At 38.3% G+C, this 25,522-nt stretch overlaps 1 protein-coding gene across 5 annotated transcripts in view; it reads left to right on the plus strand.

Annotated features, from left to right (window-relative positions):
• CFAP99 (cilia and flagella associated protein 99) overlaps positions 1–25,522 on the plus strand; it is a 56,574-nt gene that overhangs the window by 19,744 nt on the left and 11,308 nt on the right. For all 5 annotated transcript variants that reach the window (XR_004356570.1, XM_032685155.1, XM_032685152.1 and 2 more), the window contains 9 exons: positions 2,838–2,950; positions 4,923–5,103; positions 9,095–9,175; positions 12,397–12,462; positions 13,415–13,474; positions 17,418–17,506; positions 19,739–19,943; positions 21,687–21,828; positions 22,983–23,134. Coding sequence is in view for 4 of the 5 variants with exons in the window: in XM_032685155.1 (XP_032541046.1) it covers positions 2,838–2,950; positions 4,923–5,103; positions 9,095–9,175; positions 12,397–12,462; positions 13,415–13,474; positions 17,418–17,506; positions 19,739–19,943; positions 21,687–21,828; positions 22,983–23,134 (1,089 nt within the window). In the remaining variant the exon portion in view is untranslated. The remainder of the gene's footprint in view (positions 1–2,837; positions 2,951–4,922; positions 5,104–9,094; positions 9,176–12,396; positions 12,463–13,414; positions 13,475–17,417; positions 17,507–19,738; positions 19,944–21,686; positions 21,829–22,982; positions 23,135–25,522) is intronic.

The raw sequence follows: 25,522 nt of genomic DNA on the forward strand, positions 1-25,522 counted from the left end.
AATATAAGGGATTTGTTCTAGCAATTCAGTTCACAAAACACAGAAGTTTTTGTTGTTAAAAAAAAAAAAAAAAGAAATGTGCTATGGCTTCATGGCTCTTATTCTGCCAGCATTCGCCATCTGTGATAGGGATTATCAAAACTAAGACTGTGGACTTTTGGTTCAGACACACTCTGGTCAGAAAGGATGTCCAGTCATCCTGAATTGCCATTTGCAATCCCTGCAGTGCCTCGATGACCGTTCCAGGGCTGCATTCCAAGTATTCTCTAGTATGATGCATATTGTGGCATATACTTATTGTAGCATTGCTTTGGGGACTGTGACTAAAAGAGTACAAAAATATACATCACAGTATTGATATCTGATTACACAGCTAACCATTCTCTGTACCTCAGGAGTACATCACAGATGTGTCAATCACATGATTATGCATTTGTCTTAATACAGGGAGAAATGTTAATAACCAGTACAGGACTGGTGTTGCAGTAGGAGGCCTCAAAGAGGTAACAGCCAGCTGTTAAATACAACAGATAGAAATCACTGTGAGCCTTTTTTATTGTTTCATCTCTTCATCTTGAAGTGGCAGTCGAATTGTACTTTGTAAAAGATAGTTACAGCACATATTTAGGAGGCAGAGAGTCAGGGAGAGCCGAAACAACAGTTCAGAGGCGTAGTCTCACATGCCACTGAAGTAGAAAATTGAATGAAGCTTCTTAGGGTAGGCTAGTTATAAAGAGGAATACTGAGGGGGAAACAGAACAGGAGGAGTCTAACTTAGTGGAAGCTAGTGAAAGAAAACTGGGGGATTTACAAATTACCACCTGCAGCATTTCTACATCAGCTTCTTCTGTGAGCTCTTTGAATACCTAGGAATTTGAAACCAGCTTCAAATCTCAGGGTCTGCTTAATTTTAAGTGTATCAGCTCATGATCAATTCATTCCTGTTATACACTTGTTCAGATGGGTTTAAAACCATGGTTCTTATAAACTTTGTGTGTAGTCAGGGCCTTCCATGAAATGGGAAGAGTTCTGGGGCAGGGGACCTGTTCACTGGGTCTGTAATCACACATAACTGCTGGGATAACTGGATGTGAAATTTTGTTACAATGACTGGTAGAAATAGTGTCTATAAAGTGCCTCTGTTCTGGTGGAGGGTATGAACTCTGTCTAGACTTCTGACATTGTATTTATACATTGCATAAGTACAAATTACTATGTTAGGGGACAAATTTAATCCAATACGCAAGTGCTACAGAGGAAGATCCTCCATAAGGACAATGAATGACTTGGACAAAGACCGATGGGATGAAATGCATTCCTTACCATATGCTTTGCAAACTCCATGGAATCTGGCAGCACCAAAAAAACCAACTTCTTGACAATTCAACACTTAGTTTATAGTCATGCTTTTAGGGATGAAAGATCTTTTTTTGAGTGGTGTGCTTATAAGCCAGCATCTGCAGTTTTGGGGAGAAGCAGTAGTTTCTAGGCAAGAATCGAAATCCAAGGGGGTAATATTCTTCTAGTCCTGCAGCATTGATTAGTCTTTTGACTACCAAAAGCACAATAGATGAAAATAAGGCTAAATTTACAAGTTAATTCCTTGGAAATGGTCATATCAAGACTACAGATTTCAAGTAGAAAGCTTTTTACATCTGTTGCACCTCTGCAGCAAACACCTTGAGTCAAATCTGAATGGTTTGTAGCTGAATTATTCACAAAGCTCTGAGGCACCTTGTGCCTGGAACCGCATTTGAATTAAGAAGCTCCTTGGTAGTCTTGCAGAACTAAAAACTTAATACAAAGAGCTTTATGGTTCTGTAGAAACCAACTCAAGATGAGGCTGATGCCAAGTCTAAACTAAGCTCTGCAAGTCTCCACTGGAAGCTTGTCAGAATGACTGCACACTGCTGTCCAGTATGTCTCATAATATCAAAATTATTTAATGTGCTTTTTTCTCTTACTGTGACTGTTTCAGCATGATGCTTGTACTTTCATTTCCAAGAATTTTAATGAAAGAGCTAATGTTCAAATTTGGAATTTATATTGCTGTAAGTGATACAGGCTGAATCTGAGTGCCATTTTTCAAGAGTGTTTCAAAAGTTGAATAGTTCAAGATTTAAAGAAAAGCTTTTGACCTTCTGGTGAACCGCAGTGGCAAACAAAAGTTCAAATGTTAGTTGCTGTTCCTCCAGCATGTAGAACCATACAATGTATAAGTGTGCCAAATTTCAGTCTTCTAGTTTAATGAGAATATGACAAATAATTATATTTCAATAAAAGAAGAAAATATATTGTATAACATTTACTATAGTTTTTAGCAATTCTCCCTGTGCAGTTCCCAGGGAGGTGAAAAGAATTTAAGTAATTCAGGTGCAGTGCCAGGCCTGACATGTTTCTGGGCTCCATGGATCATCTAGTAATAAGTAATCAGAACTTGACTCTGGGTATATTAAACTCTGAAACTCTATTGTAAAATTATACTAAAATCAGAGTATTCCAGTAGTAATTAATTTTGAATAAAAACTGTTTTTTCACAATCTTTGAAGCAAATTAAAGATGAACCAACACATCTGTATGTTGCAGCCTCTAGATGATTTTTTTGCCACTAAAATATTTTAGTATCTATTGGTGTTTCACAAAATAGGGCTGAAAGACATGGGAGTGTCCACCAACTAAGAAGAACCTAAAAATATTGAGCACCTATGATTATAATTTCAAAGTAAAATATAAGCTAGCTCTTCAGCAGTGTTTGTAATAGAAACAGCTATCTTTTTGTGGTCTTAAGTACACCATATCTTCAGTATTCATAGATAAAATAAACCACTTATTATTAGTTTCTTAGATTCTTCTTCAATAAATTGCATTTGAACACATGGATAAAAGATGAATGGAGTCACTTCTACGATTCACTGTATGTAAAAGAGAATTTGATTGATCCACTGCTAAGGTAAGTAGAATTTAGTAGTCTCTGGTCAGCTCAAAGTTTAAAAGCTGGGGAAGGCTTACCCTGAAAGCTGAGTTTTCTGTTAAAGTGTTTCTTCTGTTGAAGTCTCTCAGAACTCTTCTTGTCTTCATGAGACTTCAGTAATCCCTTTTACTTACCCAGAGGCAAGGTTCTGTCATAGAAAAGTTCTTTCACAGCTGTTGTACATGTATTCCCTGGTGCCCCTGAATATATCAAACACCATAATCTGAAAAAAAAAAAAATAGAAGGTTCAAATTATCTTACTGAGTTAGAGTCATGCCTCATAAGTCACTTCAACATCTGTGACATTAGGCATTTGAAAAAATGATGTTTGACTTCTCTGAGTTTGGTTTTATGCACAGACTTGTTTATGCCAATGGTCATAAAATCCCTTCTGAGCAAATCAGATAAGCATGTAAACAAGTCTTTTAAAATTATTATTTATTTACACAGTTGCAGCATCATTTAACAGTTTAAACGCTCTGAGGTGCCAGGTGCATCTACACACTGGTTAGGGGTGATAGAGTATCAACAGTACCCTTGCCAGACTGGAACATATCCATGTTCCACGGGCAAACACCAGCTCTGCAGCCTACTGGGTCACTTTTTCACTGTTTTTATCCAGAACAGTATAGATTAACCCAGATGATGGCAGGCACTGTTAGACAAAAACGTGCTACAAACAATGTCAGCTGAAAAAGAGTTTGCATCTGGTTCTGTCATATCAAAGTCACTAGAATTAATCCTTTCATACTGTGTAGTTTATGAGCACTCCAGCAAATGTATAGCATAGATTTGGCTTGCACTACTCTAAATTTTACTGAGTTCTACAGGAACCGCAGGGATGGATATATTTGAAGTCAGAATTTGACTCAAAATACTCCAGTGTAGTGACTCTAATTACAACATATGCTTACAATACTGTTAAAGATACAGATAGAGAGGTAGAGATAGAGGTACACATCCATATTCACACCATTTTTATATGTACACATGCAGGCAGAGGCTTAGGCCATTGCTTGTTTCATTAGCACTCAGCTTATTGGAGCTGTCCTTCACAGTCAGTTACACTCAGTGGAATGAATTGTGTTTTGCCTAGAAGTGGTAAATGTAAGTTATACAAGAATGTTAAAGACCAGATTTGGTTCCTGTGTTTGAAACTTCCTTCAGGGGGCTGAGGATGCATTGATGAGTTTAGTCAGTTCAGTAGTGCAAATTCTTTTAAATATGTCTGTGTGTTCCTCTTTCTAATGCCAATTATGTTAATATAAAGAGTCCTATTTATTTTAACGGAGCTTCATCACTTGCACAAGTTACTTGCAAGCCTCCTCCTGTAATGACAGTACACTGTTTGTGTCTTACCTTTAATATGTCACTTCCTGTCATTCCTTGGAAGAATTTTGAACCTTCATACAAGTCCAAAGGCAAACACAGAGAAAAAATTATCTTGGCTGCCCCCAGGGTTCACTGAGGGTTCATTTGCTAACTCACCAAACTCCTTACATCTTTCTGTCTTTTTTACTAGAACTGCCTGTGCTTTGAGATTGATTTGTGTGTGCTCTGTTGGTTGGTACAAGTGACATTATTCAGACCACTGTTCGTTCATAGTCTCTTCATTTAAGTGTGTTAACTGTGTAATTAGCTTATGACAGCTGCTTTTCTGATTCATAGTCTGGTCCTGTTGCAAAACGAACTGGCAGCAAGAAATAGTTGCTTAGTCTGTAAAAACTGTGGCTATTTCACCAGTAGTAATCTGAATGGACCAGCATCTATCAAGAGGTGAAGTAACACAGTGCAACTAAACCCTGAGTACAGATTCATAGACCAGTTTTATCAAAATTGAATGGCTGAAAGCTTTACAGAATTTGCACCCATGCCAACCTCATATAGTGTGTAAGTTTGTATGAAATTAAAAAAATTAAAATCAAATTGAAAATTCTGTTTTTATTTGAAGATGGCAGCCAAAAGTCCAGCAACTGATTGAACAACTCACAAATAAATTAAATAATTGTGCTACCACTGTCAAGACTTCTAAAGTCACTCAGCCAAAGGAATTTAATTTGACTGTGCCCAAACCACGTGCCATTCCTCTTCCTCTGCCAACACATCTGCCAGTACTGGAAAAAAGACGACCTGTAAGTTGATTTATGATTTGAAAAACTCTAAATTTTTTGTATGCTTGTGCACAAAATCTTGGTAGGGGAGTTAATAACCTCTTTTAAGTAAGAATAGAAAATCTACAACCTTTGACAGATCAAAAAGGACTTTGGCAATAATCTATGTTATTGAAGGTCAGATTTCTAAAAATCCACCGATAAACTAATTCTTTTCATTTCAGTGAATGTTGTGTAAGCGAGTGGTAAGGCAAACAAAGGAAAGGGAAAAGGTTAGTTCTTGTGGTTATTTTGTGACTTTCAGAGGTAGAATTACAAAATGAGTATAAATTGATGGCAGCATTGATACAAGTGTTTCTGATAGTCCTTGGCTTTGTAAGATGCTTGCTTTGGATAATGCACCGAAGCAGGTAAGAAAAGAACATTGAAATGAAAATGTTTTATTAACTTAGATTTTTTTGTAGATGAACTCTCATTAAAATAAACAGAAAAGCCATTTAACTGGAAATGAGATGGACTCCAGGTTTGCAGCTCCTCCTTGAGGGTGGAATTTTATTCCTTTCTAACTGTATTAGTGCTGAATCTCTGAAATTAAAGTTTTTTCAGTTTAAATTCATTGCTCATCCTCAAATGAGCTCTGAAATTAAAGTTTTTTCAGTTTAAAATCACTGCTCATCCTCAAATGAGACTAGATGTATCTTTGAAATACTAAGTTGTTATTTTACTGATTGTCTCAGATTGTGGTTCAGTTACACTGGTACAAATCAGAGACCCACAACTGGTTTTAAGTTATCTCTCTGGGGTAAAGCAAACAGGATCTGGGATCAAGCTGCTGTGAGTAACTTAATAAGGACTCCAAAACCATCTGTATTCAAATGCAGTGGGAAGTGAGCTTGGAAATCATAGATTTGGGCATTATCTGCCACCTTGTATTAGCACTTGAGGTTTTAAATAATACATGTGTTGAATGCTCTTAGAAACCATTTACATCTTAGGATGGCAGAGCAATTTAATGGTACTGTGTTATACAGTTAATGGGATTTTACATTGAAATAGCTTAATACCAGGCTCTGAAAAACTGCATTTAATAACTACTTAATCAGTATAGGAATGAGTCATGTTGCTGTCATTTTAGAACCTTTATGCTGTGCAGCCCCTCTTAGAATAAATTTGCTTTAACACAGATGCATTTAGTGAAGTTCATTTGGGGTGTTAGGATTATACTAAATTTGGTTTACATTCTGGCCAGGTCTGCAAATTTAAAGCTTGTGTGGATCTAAAACCAATAGTGTAGTAGTGACACATGTTGTACTCATTTCTATACCTATCTCAGCAAATTAAGCTTCACTTTAATTTGCCATATTGTTATCAGTATCACCATTTTACATCCTGAAAGGAAGAGAGACTGAAAAGACAAGCTCAGATGGCAAGAGTCAGTAAAGTGAGAGTTTATTTTTGAAATTTAACAATGAAACTACTCACTCTAAATATTTGGTCTAAATATTGTAAATTCTTGTTTTCCACTGGCCTTTGCACATGGATGCAGACACAAGTATGCACATAGGCACTCACACATTCATAAATACAATTCTACAAAGGAATGCTTTGCCTTGAAGTTTTCAAAGGAGACAAATAGAGACAGGTGCTTAAACCTGATAACATGCAAAATTATTTGGACACATTTAACTTCCTTGGATATCTTGGCCTAGAGTGACAAATAAAATCCATTCTTTTAGTATCAGCACTGTACCAGAACAATAAGATTATGCAATGATTTTATTTTTAGATTTTCTAAAAACCAATAATATATTTTAAAAACCAAAAAGGCTGCACTGGGATGTTATTGTAATGCCTTTCAGCCAAATTTAATGTATTTTTTAGATATTTTCCTTATTATTTCAGCTGTGCTTCATGAATGAAATTGCTGATCGTTTAAAATAATTAAATGGGTGAAATAATTTAAGCAATACAGAGGATTTTGTTTGCAAATATACAGACCAAACAATAGATTTATGATCTTCTTATGTATAAAAATGGAAACCCTTAATACAATAGCATTGCATTAGCTTGTCCTTGTCCACCTTACAACAATAACTTTTAAAAAAGAGTGATGAAAGTTTAGAGCAATTAATAATTTTGTTCTTCCTTAAACTTCTTGTGGTACCTACTCCCAAAATAAACCTCTGGTTAAGGGATATCCACACAGCCTATGTGAGCCTGACCACTGGCTGGAGAGGGAAAGCAAGGTTGGTGTCTTACTCCCAGCTCCCTTTTTTCACATTTGGATTAAGTAGGTACAGTTTGGCCTTTTTGATCTCTCCGTTGCTGGAATTTACAATTTACTTACAGTGACCTCTTATCTTCTTCCAGCAATTGGGTAATTGCTGTATTGTCTATCTGTCTGTCTGCCTGGTATTCATACCATGGTGTCTGAGGGCTGAATTACAAGGCTAAGAACGTTTTTCAGACAGAGCTGATTGAAAAGTCTCCTCCTTAAATTACTTGGAATAAGCATAGCTGTTTCTGAGGAGAGATTTTCAGCTTACATTGGCAGACAAGTGCAGTTTTGCAGGTACAGCACATGACTAGGAAGGAGAGTGAAATAAACTGATACTCACTGCATGTGCAACCCTTTGCACATTCTCTGGGCTTTAATTTCTGCATCTATGAAAGCATAATAAAAATTCTTAGATAGTGCTGGGAAATACTTTCATTTCTGCTTTACTTAAAAAGCTCACAAAAATACTTGAGCAGTCTCACCAGTGCATTTAATTGCTAGCTTCTTCTGTTTGTGCATTTATTGTAGCTGCAGATAAAGATGTCACATAGTAAAGGCAGTGGAAAGTCACAGAATCACAATCCATCAGGTTCAAGACTTTTTGAAAGCACAGCTCTTTATACAGTCCAATAAAGCTAGATGGGATTCATATGTTCCCTAAACTGATCTCCAGTACAATACAGACTATACATTTCCCCCATTAATTCTTTAATTAATTTTGTAACTTCTAATTGATCTAGAACATTTTTAGCAAGATAAACATTTAAGCAGATGCCCACTAAGCTGTCAGACTATCTCACCCACATAGGAAGGAGACATTCAGTCTTTTTTCAGAGTTTGCTCTGGTCAAAATTTGTTGCTTGAGCAAATCTTGAAATCTCCCCAAAGTCCCTAGTCTCCTGTTGATCCCTATGACAGCCATACAGTCACTTCCTGGTCATTTTAGCTGTAGCACCTTCTGATCTGTGAATGCTTTCCCAAATCTTTCATTAATGCTAGGAGGGCCCTTTCAGTCCTCAGCCTCCAAACATTTAATCCATACCTCCAGTGGTTTTCCCTTACAAGGACATTGGGACAGCCATGGTAAACCAGAGCAAAGGCCCATTTTGCCCAGTGTATGTTTTCCAGCAGTGGCTAAACACAGATGTCTGGGAAGACCAGAGGGATGGGACAAGCACAGCTGCTGCTTTCTCCACCTGCCTTCTCAGTCTCCCACCATTTCAGCTCAAGGACTTCCTCAGTTACAATGAAGTTTCTGGGTATTTATTAAGCTTCAGAGGATTTCTCTTCACTAAACTTCGTTGGAGTCCCTGTAACTTGTTGCTACTATCACACAGGGTGCCGGAGAGCTCCACAGCTAAACTTTATTCAGCTGCCCTATGTGGCTGTCAGTGCTGTGAAACTAAAGTTTATGAGATGTCAAACAGAACTGTTCCCATTCTGGCAACATTTTTTTCCCCTTTGATAGGGCCTATAGGACTTACTATTGTTTTAGCCTTTCTTGTACTAGTTTCACATTTTTTTTCATTTGACCAGAGATTATATTACATTAGACAGGACTGAAAAGCCTGGGTAGTTCCAGCTAATTGGAATCTGTCCCTGTCTTCTACACTGGCACTAATAGAAAAGAATCAATATTTAAAAAATAATTGCTGCTGTTCTATGGTAAAAGTGAATGTGTCACTTGGAATGTTTTATATCCTATGTTCTAGAGATTTTTCTCTTTTAATATAGGTTCCTCCAAGCACCTACAAACCTCCAAAGGAAATAAAGCAACTAGAGGAAATCAAAGAAAAAAATTTCCAAAAAGCAAGCGTAAGTGTATTATATTCTTGTTCTACTGCTTCCTTTCTTCTAAACTTGTTCTTCTGTATTGTTCCATCTTCACAGGTCTTAGAACTTTATCTGAAACATACCTGCTTTTGCACCTAAATTTTGCACCTTGTGGCTCTTTATAGAGTCATGAAGTTTGTATCCTCTATTCTGTTCTAGCACCCTTTCCTCATCTTCTTTATTTTATTATTAATTGTCTGAGGCAAGATCCACCTTTTAGTCACTGTACAAGTACCATATGAGAAATTTTGCAATTGGGCATATAAGGTAACAGAAACATGATTACTTCCTTGTCTTCTCAAGCTTGAAGTAGTCTGATGGTTCTTTTACTCCCACAAGAAATGTGGATATTTAAGTTATTTGGTTATTAATTAAGGCTTCAAATTACAAAATATGTTCAATATTTTTGTTTTCTGTAGTAACTGATAAATAACCATGTCATCATCCACTGTTTTAAAGTATCAGCAGACTCTGACTTCTTTTTTTGTGCAGACTTCATACTCTTTCCTTCAGCACCTGAGAGAGCAGGAAGTCATCCTGGCTTGTACACAGTCTGTGTGTTAAGAGAGCAGGAGAAGGGAGGCCTGGAAAAACAAACAGATCTAGTTATTTTATCCAAACTTTGACATGAATCTTGTTCAATTATTTAGCTCCTGTCACAGTTAAAGCAGATTGTTATCATCTTCTCCTTGGAAAGGAATTAATTTAATGTCCATTTCCACTTTCTTTCTCCCTCCCCACACTGCAGACACCATATCCAATTAAATAATGGTATAAGCTTGATAAAAGGTATTGCCATGTGACTCCTTTTTAACTGCACTCTCACACCTCCATTCTGAAAATGCCTGACTCTAGTTTTCACTGGCCAGTACAAGTCCATTCATCACTGTTCTGGGCTCTCCTCATGTCCTTGTGAAAGGGGCATTGGATTCTGTTCCAAAACTATAGTAAGTGCTTTAATGTGTGATAGATTCTAGGGGGATAAACTTTGCATTCCTTTTGCTAGCCCATCACACTACCTATGCTTGATATTTCATTCTAAAACAATAAAACAATAAAACATTAATTTTTTTATTCTTTTGTTATTTCCATATTGTTGAGGAAGCTCATGTCTATTTGTCTGTGCACTTATTTGTACATTATGAACTTCTCAGAAAAACCAGGAAGGAAAAGCTAAATATCACAATGCCTAAATTGTCAAAAACCTATGGCAACTATAAAATCACTTTACAACCAGCCACATTCTTTAGTAGAGAAAATGCATGAATACAAGAAACAAAGGAAAACCACCGCAGAAATTATAGCTGCAATAACAGCAGCTTTTGCCGCCTCTGGAAATGTTATAAAAAGCATCCAAAGCATTCACAAAGGTCAGTTCCCTTGACTATTTGCTAAGCAAGCTGAAATGATGGGTCCGAACAGAAATATGCATGAAAAAAGCCATTTGTTTCATAGCATTTCTGCAGAAGCTGTAGCTGTCATTATAAGAACCATGTCTGTGCATCTGTGAGGAGTGAGAACATTGGAAGCCACACTCCAGACAGTTATGGAAGCGCTGATGTTATCAGCTGCTGCCCAGAAAGCCATTAGAAAATCTAGTCTGTGTTTCACAGCTCTGATTAGGAATTTGGTTTACAACCAAAAGAAATATACAAAAACTGGAAACATGGTTGCCTGCGCTTCCCTCTTTAAAATGACAGAGGGAATTACTGCCAGAGGTGTGCCCACTGGAGCAACCCCTGGTGCTGTGATCCCCTGATCATAATCTTCTAATGTAACTCAAAAACAAAGCCACTGTTTGTCAGCTATGTGGAAACAGTTACTACCAATGGTACTCATGTGCCATGGATAAGTATGATGCTTTTAAGTTGAAGTCTGGATGTTTCATATGGATGGACCTATCAAAGGCCTGATGCCCTGTGCAGAGGATACAACCACGCAGAACTGTGTAGAAAATCAAGAGTTGCTTACTTCAAGTCTTTAATCAGGAATGAAAATTCATATAAATACTAAGTCAAGCTTTCAGGGTCCGTCTTGGGACCAGTGTTATTTAATGTCTTCATTAATGACAGAGATGAAGGGATCAAGTGCACCCTCAGCATATTTGCTGATGACACCAAGCTGAGTGGTGCGGTTGACACTCCTGAAGGATGGAATGCCATCCAGAGGGACCTGACAAGCTCAGGAATTGGGCCCATGGGAATCTTATGAGGTTTAACAAGACCGAGTGCAAGGTGCTGCACCTGGGTTGGGGCAAATCCCCCGCATCAACAGAGGCTGGGGGATGAACAGATCGAGAGCAGCCCTGCTGAGAGGAACTTGGGGGTACTGATGGATGAGAGGCTGGACATGAGCCAGCCATGTGCACCTGCAGCTCAGAAAGCCAACTGTGTCCTGGACTGTATCCAAAGCAGCAGAACTGTGGCCAGCAGAGAAAAGGAGGGGATTCTGCCCATCTACTCTGCTCTGGTGAGACCCCTCCTGCAGTGCTGCATCCAACTCAGCACAAGAAGGACATCAACCTGTTGGAGGAAGTCCAGAGCAGGACCACCAAGATGATGAGAGGGATGGAGCACCTCTCCTACGAGGAAAGGCTGAGAGAATTGGGATTGTTCACCCTGGAGAAGAGAAGACTTCGGGGTGACCTAACTGTGGCCTTCCAGTACCTGAAGGGAACTCACAAGAAAGATGAAGAGAAACCTTTGACAAGGCCATGTAGTGACAGGACAAGGGGGAATGGCTTCAAACTGAAAGAGAGTAGGTTTTCATTAGTTATTAGGAAGAAATTCTTTACTGTGAACGTGGTGAGGCACTGGCACGTGTTGCTCAGAGAAATTGTAGATGCCCCATCCCTGGAAGTGTTCAAGGCCAGGCTGGATGTGGCTCTGAGCAACCTGGTCTAAGGAAAGGTGTCCCTGTCCATGGCAGGGGGGCTGGAACTAGATGACCCAAGCCATTCTATGATTCAATGAATAGACCCTGAGATTAGCTTAGTTAGTTAGAGCACAGTGCTAATGCTGAGGTTGTGGTTTTCATCCCAGTAGGGGCCATTCATGAGTTGGACTCGATGATCCTTGTGGGTCCCTTCAAACCCAGAATATTCTGTGAAAATAGTGGTCAGGGCTGCAAGGCTTTTTGAGACAAAATCATTCTTAGAGAATTTAAATGTACCACACTCTTCAAGTTAATTGTTGTAATTGCAGGATCTGCTCCTGAAAGCAAATACTGACCGGTTCAGATGTGCAACCATGAAGCCTGAAAAGAGAGAGGTATGCTACAAAATACTTCCTTACCTAAAAATCCCCCAGTATGAAGACGAAAAATGACTGAAGTATTTAAAGATCTCAGAGTATCTGAAAAATTATATTTACTTGGGCTTAGGGATTGTATGATTTATAGCTGTACTGTCATTTCACATCCATATATCAACCCCTGCCTCTTTGGATGCATAATGCACAACCCCCTTTTCTTCTGGTGCTGCTTTATTATTCTCCTAATTATGAGACAATCAGCCTTTCTGTGAAACTCCTCCAACAAGTCTCCAAACTGGCAATATTTCTCTAAATCCACATATTATTTTTCCATTAACTTTTATGCCACAGAGTCGCCAAGCTGAGGGAATAACAGTCCCATTCATACAGAATTCTTGCTTTGGTTGATTCCCAGTTTGCAGTTATGTCACTAAGCTATGTATGTAATATATGCATTTCAGCATCACTGCTGCATATTCTATTCACTGTGTTCATCCCCGTGATACCAGACAGTTTCACATCAGTATCTATAGCAAACATGATAAAATTAAATTAGTAACCATCAGTAGAATTCTACCACTAATTAATAATTTCATGAAGTGTGCTTTGACACTCTATTTTGTCCTCCCAGTATCTATTTCAGTTAAAAGCTGAATTTATTCATATATATATAAGTAATATTTCATAGTCAAACAAAGCATCGCTTACTTTTTACCATTATCTTAGTCAATAAATTTTAGTTAATATTTAGACCTACATTTCTGTGGTCATTTGATTTGAAATTTTCCCACTAAATGGGGTGTACATAGCAAATTTTTGTGGATATAACAATACCAAAATATGTCCCCTATGTATTTGTTACATTAGATGAATATTCAAGTGTTATTTTTGATAAATATCTAATATTTTTTGCTGAATAATTGAAAATCTGTTTCTGAAATGAAACCATATATTTTAGTTTGAACTGCAGAGCACACATGACAGTATGAAGAGTAAACCATCATTCCAGGCTCAGAAGATCCAAAGTAAGGTGAGAAACCTTTAAGGAACTGATGTCAGATGTGCTTGAAAATTTTCGAGTGAAAAACACACATGCAAATGCTGTGGTGACACAAACTCTCCTGGAATCCATGCTTTTACACTAAGGTCTGTGGCCAGGAGCATGGGATGGATTGGTCTATGGCTCATAGATTTTGTCCTATGCACCATGAACAATCCACAAAGAAATGGTCAGGGAGCAACAGGAGTGTGGCTACTCCATGAGGGAAGAGAAATAAGGAGCCAAAGGTAATGAAAGCACAGGCAGTGCCCTCACCAATCAGGAGACAGTATCTGAACGTGAGAAGGGTGGTGGCAGTGACAGGTTTGCTGACAGCAAGTCACCCTTGGGCAAAGCAAGGCAACAGGTCAGGTCTGGAGTCTGCCCTAGAAGTCCATTCAGGAGATGAAGCTACAACAGCAACCTGTGTCCATGACAGCAGGAGACAGAACTGGAGAGTCAGCCAGGAGTGGAAAAAATCCCAGCACAATGGGAAAGGACTGAAGGCCATATCTGAGCTTAAGTGGGGCTCCCAGACCAGTGAGCAGAGGGTGTGAGTGGAGGTTCCAGGGAAGGCTGGTCAAGGTGATTAAAACCTGTTGGTTCCCTGAGGGCTCTGACAGGTAAACTGTGTGCAGTTGCACCGTGTAGCCATATTGCCTTTATAGTGTTTTCAGTTACAAAGGGAGAAGATTTTATGTAATATGGTAAGAATTGAGAATCATCCCCAGGAAAAATAATTGTAAACCCTTGGGTTAAGAACTTAGCATAAGGACAGAAGAATCTTGCATCAGTAAATCACTGTTTCAAATGAGATCCTAAAGAATGCTGAGCAATCATTCCAGCTAATGACTGTCTGATACACAATATACAATCAGGCTGGATGTTTGTCTTGTTTCCTTCAGACATACTGAGGTTATGAAATCCACTATACTGATTGCTTCTCTTCTAGGATTTCCAAGGGTCAGGGAATTATAAATGTGGAAAATGGGCTGTTCAGCCTTAATGGTGTAACACATGAAAACTCACATTGCTGTTTCTGCAATAACTGTACTATGATGATCTTCAGTCTTGTATTTGTTCAATCTGTCACCTTTCATTTGTTTCAAGCTTATATGCAGAATAATTTAAGGTGGAAACTGTGCTTGTATCATGATCTCAAATATCTAGTGAGCAGGTCTGCCTGTGTGTTTAGGGACAGCTCATATATACCCTGAAAAGACTCTATTTGGGGAACTGGGCATCTGGCAAGTATTTCTAAAGCCTATCTGGCATTTATCACATACCAGAGTTATCTTTAATAACAGTATCAGTTACTCAGTCTGTTTGCTTATAGTCCAGCAGCATTTACAGTGCAGAAAAGTAGTAAGATCTCAGTTCCTTCTGCACAAAACAGAGGCAACCCCCCCCCCGCCCAAAACAGGAAACATTTACATAGTTAACCCAAACACACATGACCTGTAATTATGTGGGCTCATTTCAAAACTCTGTATATTCCACTCTCTTTGCTGATAATATAAAACCTTAGTGTGGACTACTGAGAGTCAAACCATCTGCCCAAATTGCATGACAAAAAACATTGATCTGGCATCCTCTGGCATTGATCAAGGCCACTTCTAAAACCTGCTGGTGTCTCCTCTAGAAGCATAATCAGTTTTATCTTGTCTGAACACATTTGCCTTAAAGGTTGGTTAGGTGATATTCAAGATGCTGCTGTAACTTTCAAGCAGAGATAGGCATATAGTTATTGACTTCTAAAATGCTTTCTATTCCTGTTGCCTCCTGCCTGTGCAGCTCTGTGAGTAGACAAATCCTAAGAGGAAAGTTTATCCAAGATATATAAATAAGATTATAACCTCTCCTCAAATTAATGAAATTATATAATGTTTTAACCAACTAGTATTTTCCTTTCCTCTTTTTAGAACACCCACACTATATTAAATATATTTTTTTTCATTTCAGGCACATTTATTATGTGCAGCAGCAATTATTTCTATTGCTCTTCCAAAGTGTCCGTTCATCCTTTTCAGTGGGAGAATGAGACAGTACAAATGTATCATCACTCTGCCTCAGTCTGCCTCTTGCTCATATCAGGCCTTGCTCTTTACATATTTATTGGTTTTGGTGAGCTATGGCATGTTCATTAAGTGGCAATAGTGAAAACAATTCTTTTTTACAAGAACTAGAGTGTTCTGCAATTTTCCCAATTATTTCCATTTTCTCATCTTAAAAAAAAGAAACATATCTCATGACAGGAAGAGAATGAGTAAAATTCAGAACTTCTCTGATACTATATGACATAGAAGAATCTATTCAGTTATTTTACTCATGCCTGCCTGCATATATCTTGGGAGTCCTACATATTTTTTACTGTATTGCCATATTTCTGTTTCATTGTTATACAGTCATATTTCTGGTCAATAAACTGCAAAACTGAAGCTAAAGGTATTTCCATAACCATTCTTAGTTCAGTTCTCTATCCAAATTATAGTTGGTAAATACCAAACATGAAATCTGTATACATAGATCATTGCCAAAAATATGAAAACTTCTACATGAGAGAAAATGCCTAAGTTTACATTTTTTACACAGTAGAGTACCTACAATACAGTCTGGCAAGTGACTGTTCATATAATGCAGAAACTCTGAGATGTGTTGAGAAGCAGATCAAAAGGTAGAACATCATTAGGCATTAAGAAGAGTAAGTATAGTGGGTCAAACAAAAGAAATAAAATACATTAGTTTTGAGTATTTTCCTACATTCTTCAAGCTATCACAATTTTGTCAAGAAACAGACAGGTATTTAACTTTTGTGCATTAAAATATGCCATCTATGTAAAAACATCTTAATTCTGCTTAGTGGATTTCTGATGGGAATGTGTTTTCTATCCTCAACCTACTTAATTAATAGAAATTATGAAACATGGTTTTTTCCAGTTAGCTCATGTATTTCAGGAGACTGCAGTGCATATTTGTGCATACAATATTTGCAGAATGTAGCTCGAGTGATTCTGTGCATCTGTTTCTCAGCCACTCATTAAGTTCTTAATTTGGAATTTAAGTACGTGTTTTAATTCTGAACGCGGAACTTGTCTGGATTTAAGTCTAATGTGTTATGATTAAGCTTTGTTTTCTGCAGGAATGATCCCAGTTTTTACCCCAGCAGCAGTGCTTTGCCCTGGTTCAGATCAGGTCTCTAACATGTGTCTGCGAAGGTGATCCATTTTTTCCGAATAGCCTACTTGTGCAGGGAACAATTGTAGCTGGCAGAGAAGTTGTTCCCTTCCTCCCTCAGTATTTAGAGGTTGTCTGGTAGTCAGTCCTAAGGCAATACTTTGAAGAACTACAAAGCAGCCACAGGGTCTAGTCCAAATTACACCATGAGGCCTGAAAGTCCCTGAGACCTGTACTTCACTTCTTCTGTCTAGAAAATGGATATGGCAGTGGGTGATGCCATAGTTGTCAAGTTGTCTTGGAAATACAAGTTATAATAGTGATCATTTATGAATTGCCTCTGAGACCTTCCTATGAAAGATGCTGCTTATGTTTTACTTGAATGGTTTTGGCTAACTGACTGTCTTTCAGAGAAGCAGTTTATTGTCTTTGTCCAAAACAGATGGAATCCCTTCGCACTGTGTATATGAGCACTGGAAGATATGAAGGGAAGTGAAGACATTCTATGGGATTTGACATGGTCCAGGAGTGATTACAAATTTATAATCCACTTGGGGGACTTTGCTGATTTCTTAAGCAGCTTGAGTGGTTTATGAACAGCATGCAATTTCATTGTGAATGTCAGATTAATGCTAGATGAATGCTTTAAGCAAAATTTATGCTGTCTTGGGTCAATTTATTTAACCCACTGAAATGTGTTTATACTCTGTTTTATGGTTTACATTACTAACAACAGTATATGCATTCCCTTTCCTGACAGATTGACAATATACCCATTAAATTAAACACTGCAGCTATTTTGAGGGAGGGTGCCCTCTATCAGAGGAAAATGGAAGACGAGCTCAAGAGGTATGACCACTCTCCTTCTAGAATGACTTTTCACATCTCTGGATGTGGGATAATTAACCACATTCAAAATAATTAAGTAAATTACAGGTAAACTAAACTAATGGATCTGTTGTAACCATTAGGAAGCTACTCTATAAAGATGCTTGACAAATAAAGAGAGAATTGGGTTGAAAAAAAAAGTCTACATTAAAGTAATTGTTTTTCTGTAGATATTGTACAGTGTGACTGGTTCTGATTCAGCACTCTGGTTAGAGTCCACTTGCAAAGTCCAACAGGGATCACTTTTATATTTATTCTGATTCTCTAAAATAAATAATGACCCAAATACACATCTATTTCTGTGTCCTTCATAAAGGTGCATCTATAATAAGCCAAATAATTTCATATATCTCCATTTTCTTCAATGGTTGTGGTCAACTACATCCCAAGTTGGATACTTGAACTTGTTCATATGTATATAAAAATACCAGTCCATTGCTATCACAGTAAGATATGGCGGGCAAAGAATGTGTTGCTCCTTGAGGCAAGATAAACCAGGAGCTGAGGGTGACAGCAAGACATTGTAGGGACAGTGTCCTCAGTGACAGCAGCTCAGTTCCATGTTACCCCGGCAAGGCAGTGGAGCAAGTCCAGTGACAGCCAGCAGGGTCAGCCAAGGGCCCAGGGATTGCAGGATGAGTCCAAAGTGATGAGTCAGGACCGAGGTCCAGCCAGGAAGCCAAGTCAACAAGGCAGGGTCAACAAGGTCCTAGGCTGGGTGCAGGTATACCTGCAGCATAGCTCAGGCAAGGCTTTTAACACTGGCTTAAATGTGTCTCCTGGGATGAAACTCTCCACACACACCAGGACTTTTTATAGCTCTCCCTCACACAGTTCTTTTCACTCAGCCCAGTCCCGTGTTACACCATCACACTGCAACTGAGCTATCTTTGAACACAAGCACTAAGTCCTGGGCGGTGGTGGTGGGGTGGGAATAAGAGGTTGCAGGTCCTTTTGGTGCACTTAGGGCTCTAAGGAATCCTGACATAAGAATTCCTCTGACATAAGGAATCATTATTCAGCAGGATAGGTTTTCACAGGATGTTAACTAGGGAGAGGGTGACTCCTGGATGGCCACTACAGATTGTATTCTGTAACTAGAATTACAGAACATTTTCACTAAAAATTTTAAGAAAGATTAAACCTCTATCATGTTATCTTGATTTAAACCACCTGACTTAGCAGGTTAAGTACTAAATATTGTTAGCATTTTAAGTCCTGGAATGACTGTGTAAGGTTGGACTTGGTCTTTCAACCTTTCAGGTTTTAGTAGATGCATCAGGATTCTAGCAGTAAGATATTATACATCACTCAGGTTCTGTTATCAGCTATGTATGTATATTGAGGCTCTTCTGTATTACATATGATACTGTTCACTAGAGATGGCAGAATTTGTTCTACTCAGCAAAGGAATAGATTTTCCCTGTAACTATTATACATTAATAAGTTTAATCTTCAGCTGCATTTAACACACAACAGATATATATAGATATGTGTATATATACACACATATATATGCATTGGGGAGCAGGAGTAAGATGCAATTCATTGCATGTTTGTGTCTCTGCCCTAGTTATTGGCTTATTCCCTCCTCTGCTGCAGGACTTTGATGAGCCTGCCCCAGGGCTTTGCTATGCTTTTCTCTCTCAGCTGAGCACAAAAATAAGAATGTTACTTTGCTTAATAGCTGAATACTTCTTTGCCTCGTTACAGCAATATTATTTGACAGAATGCAAAACAGAAACAGAATTAAGCAGAAGTTTTTAGTTCTCTGTGTTAAAGTTGCCAAGAAGATTGCCAAAGAGAAAAGTTATTTGTTATTTCTACCTGTAAGGAAAACAATGCTCTGAGAAAATGGTCATACCTTCAGCATGATTCTCTCAGTTCCTTATGAGAATCCATACGTAGCTAAAGTTTGCCCTCTCTTGGGGCTCTGTTTTACTGAAAACTTTCAGGTCTGTCCCCTCATGCACTTTCTTCCAGTCTGGCTTTCTCAGGCTTTCCTCATAGTAGAAACACCTCTTAGACTGGAATTAAAATATATCTGCCAAGTGACTTTGCAATGACCGACTTTTTTCTCAGCAGAGATCAAACCTTTCCTACAGAAAAAACCACTGGAAATGTTTTATGAACCAAGGAAGGGCTGCAGAGGCAGATCCTTAGAATGGTATGCTCTTCTTTTCTCTCTTGTAGAATTGAAAATTTGGAACAAGGGTTTGGAGACCCATCTGAATTCTTGGAATGGCAAAAACAGATGCGTGGAAAAGATTTGGAAGAACAGCTGGCGGAAATAGAGTGTAGGAGGCTTCAAGGGAAACTGAGTCATGAAGAGGCAGTTCTAGCCCGTCAGAATGTAATTCAAGAAAACAAGAAGAAAGCTGATCTGTTGAGGGAAGAGGTAATGCATACACAGATGCTCAAATTTTGCTTACTTTCAATCAGTGTAAAACACACCACAGATAAGACTTCCTATAAGAAGGTGTAAAAATTCTATGCAGCATTTTTACTCACTTAAGTCTGCAAACAAAAGAAAAATAGTGCTATAACTTCCAGATGCAGCAGTGCTTGTACATTTAAGTACTTGTACAAGTGATTGATTTGATTGATAACACTTAAGAAGCAAACTGAATAAAAGCAGAAGGTTAAAGCATGCTCCCCTATATTCACATCATTATAGAAATCCCTTTTGAACAGATACTGAGATACAAAGCACGATTTGCAATGAAATCAATAAAATATAGGACTAATTTCTTTATCTTGTTAAAATGAGAGCCACAAATACTAAAGAATTTGTTTTCTTCAACTGTTATAATTCAATTGACTTCATATTATCTGACATGCCTAGGTCTCTCTTAAAGGAAAACTCAGGCAGAGAACCCTCTTTGGATCCACCTATATGGAAAACCGAGTATTTTTGCCAAGAAACAGTTTCACACAGTTTTTGATCTGGCAAATCAGTTTCCCAAAAACATTGCTAGATATTTTCATTATTTTCCAAAATTTGCCTTACATTTTCTATAAACTAAACAGGTGATCAATAATCAACATATACTACAGATTTTAAAAACTTTTCATAGCCACTGTCACAGGCTTTTCTTTTCTATTAGTCCAGTATGTTGCTATGCCCTGTAGGCCAGTAATTGTCTCTTGACCACCTCTCACAGATGTCTCTCTTCAGTGTCTCAGCAATGTAAGATGGGACAGAAAATGTACAAAATTTTGATAAAGACCCTGCTGCAAAAAGGAAACTTGCTTAATGAACTCCTTTTCTGTCCTGTAAAATCTTTCAATCTTTTTTTTGGCATTGAGTCTTCCTGTTTCTTTAGACAGACTGTAGCAAGGATTTACAGTGAATCCTACTGTGTACAACTGATCATAGTGTGATCACTCGCACTCATTCCAAAATTATTGCAATTGTTATATTCAATGTAATTTCAGAGCATATGTGTTTTATTTGTTAACAGAAATGCCCCAATATGAATAGACTTGGGGATGTGCAAATAAGACTTGCTCTAAGCTGACCAATTCCAGGTAGCTCCCTTTGCCTGTCAACAGATGCCAGCAGGGTATTTCATCCACATGCAGATCTCCAGACACACTGAGCACCAAGAGCTGTTGTGCTGATCTTCCTCCTCCCTTTAAAACTCTGGTATTACATCTAAAACAGAAAGAACAGCAAGGAATCTAGTCTAGGAAAATCCATTTTCCTGCTTCTTGTTCCTTTCCTCTGATAAAGAAAGGAACATGGTAGCCCAAAGTGGGCTGTGTTACAGAGCTGTGGCTTAGGCCCAAGAAGATCCTGTTATGTAGGCACATAAACAGCTATATATTAGATTACCACACCTCTTGCTATCTCACAACCAGATCCAGAAATGGCTCTTTTTGTCTGCTTTTAGAAACATGTAGGAGGGAATAATGGAAAATAGCAGCACAAATGTCATGGAGGGGCAGTTGTGAGTAAATAAAACAAAGAAGGGAACTTAAATCTGTGTCTCTTTCTTGTCCCCAGCCAATGTCCTTTACTACTTTTGTGGATGATGTAATAGTTTGAATCCAATTGTCCTTGCCCTGTTTCAATGATTTGAGGCACTAAGGTCATCAGCCATCAGGAGTTGTGTTCACCTCTTTGTTTGCAATTTAGAAAGCAGAGCTGATGCACCAGCATGCAGAGAAACGTCTACAGGAACAGAAAGAAATGAAAGAGCTGGCGGAGCAGGTCATGGAAGGACACAAGAATGTAAAGCAAGTAAAAACAAAGCTCCAGGAATACAAACAGCAGATAGGTATTTATATATTGTCAGAAAAATGAGAGATGGTGCTAAATGTCCCCAAATTACTTCATCTTTCTTTTAGTGGGCCAATTACAACTTTTACAGAGGGGAAAGTAAAACTGAGGGAAAGATCCAGGCTGTACATTCCCATGAATGTATGAATATGAATTCCAGGAATAAGCTGGATAGATCAGAAATTCTAAGCTACTGGTCATGGGACTTAGTCTTTGTTTAAATGAGAGAAATAAAGCACTAATTTTCTGCAGCCAGTTTTCCTTCCATCTAAAAGTAACATGTGAATGACTCTACTTTTTGTCAAGTCATGAAGCTCAGATTCTTGTGATTCATATAATTTTTGCCTGGCAACTGGTGTGAAAGAATTATGGCTCAAGATTATTGTCTTCTCCAGAGAAGGCCATCCGGAGAAGAAGACTGTACCTATTTAAAGAAAAGCCATCTTCTAGAAGGACAGTATCACAAGGGAGAAGGATGTAACACCTCCAAGATAGACCAGTGGTTATGATGAAGGGAAATAATGTTACTCATCCTCCATTATCCTTAAAGAAAACTCTTCAGTTAATGCATAACAAAGCCCAGGCTGTTTCACTGACATGGTTGTACATATTTCAATGCAATGCCATGTTTAACATCTACTATATGAACAGACTGCCTCTAGTTGGGCGTATCTTGGTGAGGACACTTTTCTCTGCTTGTGTATCTCCATATTTATATCCGTAAGGGTTGAGGCAGACAGAGAGTGTTAGCCACTCCAAAATGGACTAGCAGAGCCCACCAGCCTTTGCAGTTCAGTGATTTCTAGGATATACATAGCCTGAAAAACTATGAATACTTTCTGTTGTATAATATCCTTTGATTAAATAATGAAATAGTATGCATAGATGAGAACAGAAACTACAAAGCAGTAATTCAAAGTGCCTGTGTGTGTATACAGTACATTTATGAGCTGAATAGAAGGATAGATAGTAGAGGTGGGAAGTACTCATTTGTTTCTCTAATGATTCCTCCCACCAATGCCAGACTGTTCCCTCAAGTACCTTCAGATCAGTATTATTATCATTATTCACAAATGCATATGAATTTTCCTCCAGATGGACTACTTGTTAAAATAGGAAACGAGCTAACAGAGATTAATTCTTATCTTTCAGCTCAGCAAGTTTCTGAAGAAAGTGGAGAACTTCTTCGGCAAGCTTTAAAAGAAGAGGAGGAGAAGGCTAAGAAAAGATATGAACTAATTCAACAAATACGAGCTCTTGAGTCTATACCTGGCATCAGACACAAGTTTGTTGACTTAACAGAGGTAAACTCAAAAAGCAGAACTACTGTTTTTACATAAATGTGTCCTGTATATGTTTCACACATTAAGAGGAATCGTGTATTGCATGCAGATATATCACAGTCTGGGTGCATTAAGTACAAAGTGACCCCATAACACAAAGGTTAGATTTGAAATGGAACTTTCCCAAAGTTATAAACCAAAAAATTTTATCAAGAGCAATATTCTGATGGTAAGTGAAAACTTAGTTCCCTTGAACCTTCTTTGAATTTTGCCAATACAATCTGGGTTACCCAATATCTTACAAAACGAAACTAGCAAGTGATTACAAGATGTTCTATCCATATTAACAAATTCAAAGATTTGTCAGTCCTGGGTAAGAACTGAATGAACACAAACGTTGGACTGAGGTATAGCTGTTCATATTGCAGTGGTGATAGCCACTGGTAATTAGCAAAATAAATTTCCTTTGCTTTTAAAACTGTCAACATTCAGGTATATGAAAGAGATGGTCAAGAGAACCCAAAACCTTCTGAGCTGTTACGTATGTACTGTGCAAATGACTTGTGTGAGTGTGTTTAAGTCTACAGGAACTGTATCCCAAACTTCTGTTGATGCACAACAACTGATATGCCTGAGACTGGGCTTTGTAATGCCCAGACTTAGGCAACATCCAGAAATCTGTTAACTTACCACTAAATCAGAACTAGATTAACTGAAAATACTTTTCCATTTTTCTTATCTACACTGAAAGAAGAATAACATAGAATAATGTTAAATGACACTAGCAATTTTAAATCACAGAATCCTTTTGTTTTGGTGTTTTTTTCCTTTCTTTTATGAGTACTCAAATGAAGAACACAAAAAACATCCATGGCTAGTCTGCAGAAATCATACAGAAGGAACAGGTCTTCCTTCCATGGGGCTGTGGTGATGCTTTGGTTTTATCTCCTGCTCCTCTGAATAGAACTGAGCCACTAATTGATTCCAAAGCTACCTGTCTTTGCAACTACCAAATAAATCCCTCATCTCATTTATCAAATTTTAGAATGCATTTAATGTCAAATGTGAAAGAAGTGAACAAGAACGAAATCAGCTCCCCAGACATCCCATCCTCCATTACTCTCCTTAGTTGCATCTATGGCTTCTCCACTTCTTTTCCAGCCAAAAAAGGCAATTCTCTTTTTTCAAACACAGACTTCCTCCACCCCTTTCTGAAGAAATATTACTGCACTGCAATGGAAAAAGTAGGTAAAAAAAAGTGAGGAATACGAAGAATTATTGTACACCGTAGATATGGTAAATGACAAAAGGTAGATTTGTACACTCTGTCAACCCTAAACAGATCCTTTAGTATGGTCTCACTGCACATTTGTTACCCTGATGACTCAGTCACAAAGTGTTGGCTGCAAAGACATAATGGTTTGATATAGTCAGATATGGAAATGTCATTACTTTTTCTATCACAACTGTAAAATGGTGCAGGGTCTCATTCAGGAAAATGACAGTGACTGGAATGTCAGCACTTTCTTATTTTTGAACCTAGTTCATGTCATTGCATCTTACAGTGGCTGTTGACTCCTCACATAGAGCTACCACTGAAATACTGTTTGTTTCCAAGTACAGAATATGGCTTTAAAGACATTTTCCCATCTAGTTCATCTCAAAAGACAAAGCAGAAAAACACAGCAGGTTTCAAGTCGTATATGAAAAATTCATTCAAAAATCAAGTAAAGTTACCAAAATGTAAGGTTGCTGAAAATAGAATGGCCACACAGTAGGTCATATCGAAAGTACAAAGGAATGGACTTGAATGATATGGATATGTTAGATGGATAAGGAATTGGCTGGTTGGCCACATCCAGAGTTACAGTCAATGATTTACTGAAAAGCAGGAAGGAGTGGTGTCCTCAAGGGTCCATACTGGGATCAATGCTGTTTAGTATCTTCCCTAATGACACAGATAGTGGGATTAAGTGCACCCTCAGCAAGTTTTCAGAGGACACCAAGTTGGGTGGTGCAGTTGATACAGTTGAAGAAAGAGATGTTGAAAGGCTGGAGGAGCAGGCCTGTGTGAACCTCGTGCAGGCCGAAAAGGCCAAGTGCAACAAGGTGCTGCACGTGGGTCAGGGCAACCCCCGTTTGCCTGTATCAAACAGGCTGGGGGATGAATTGCTTGAGAGTAGCCCTGTGGAGAAGGCCTTGGGGGCATTGGTAGATGAAAAATTCAGTATGAGCTGTCAATGTGCACTTGCAGCCCAGAAAGCCAGTCATATCCTGGGCTGCATCCAAAGCAGTGAGAGCAGCAGGTCGAGGGAGGGAATTCTGCCCCTCTCTTTGCTCTTGTGAGACTCCACCCCGAGTTCTGTGTCCGTCTCTGCAGTCCTCAGTACAAGAACAACATGGACCTGT

This window comes from Chiroxiphia lanceolata, chromosome 4, assembly GCF_009829145.1.
Source record: "Chiroxiphia lanceolata isolate bChiLan1 chromosome 4, bChiLan1.pri, whole genome shotgun sequence".
Taxonomy (NCBI): domain Eukaryota; kingdom Metazoa; phylum Chordata; class Aves; order Passeriformes; family Pipridae; genus Chiroxiphia; species Chiroxiphia lanceolata.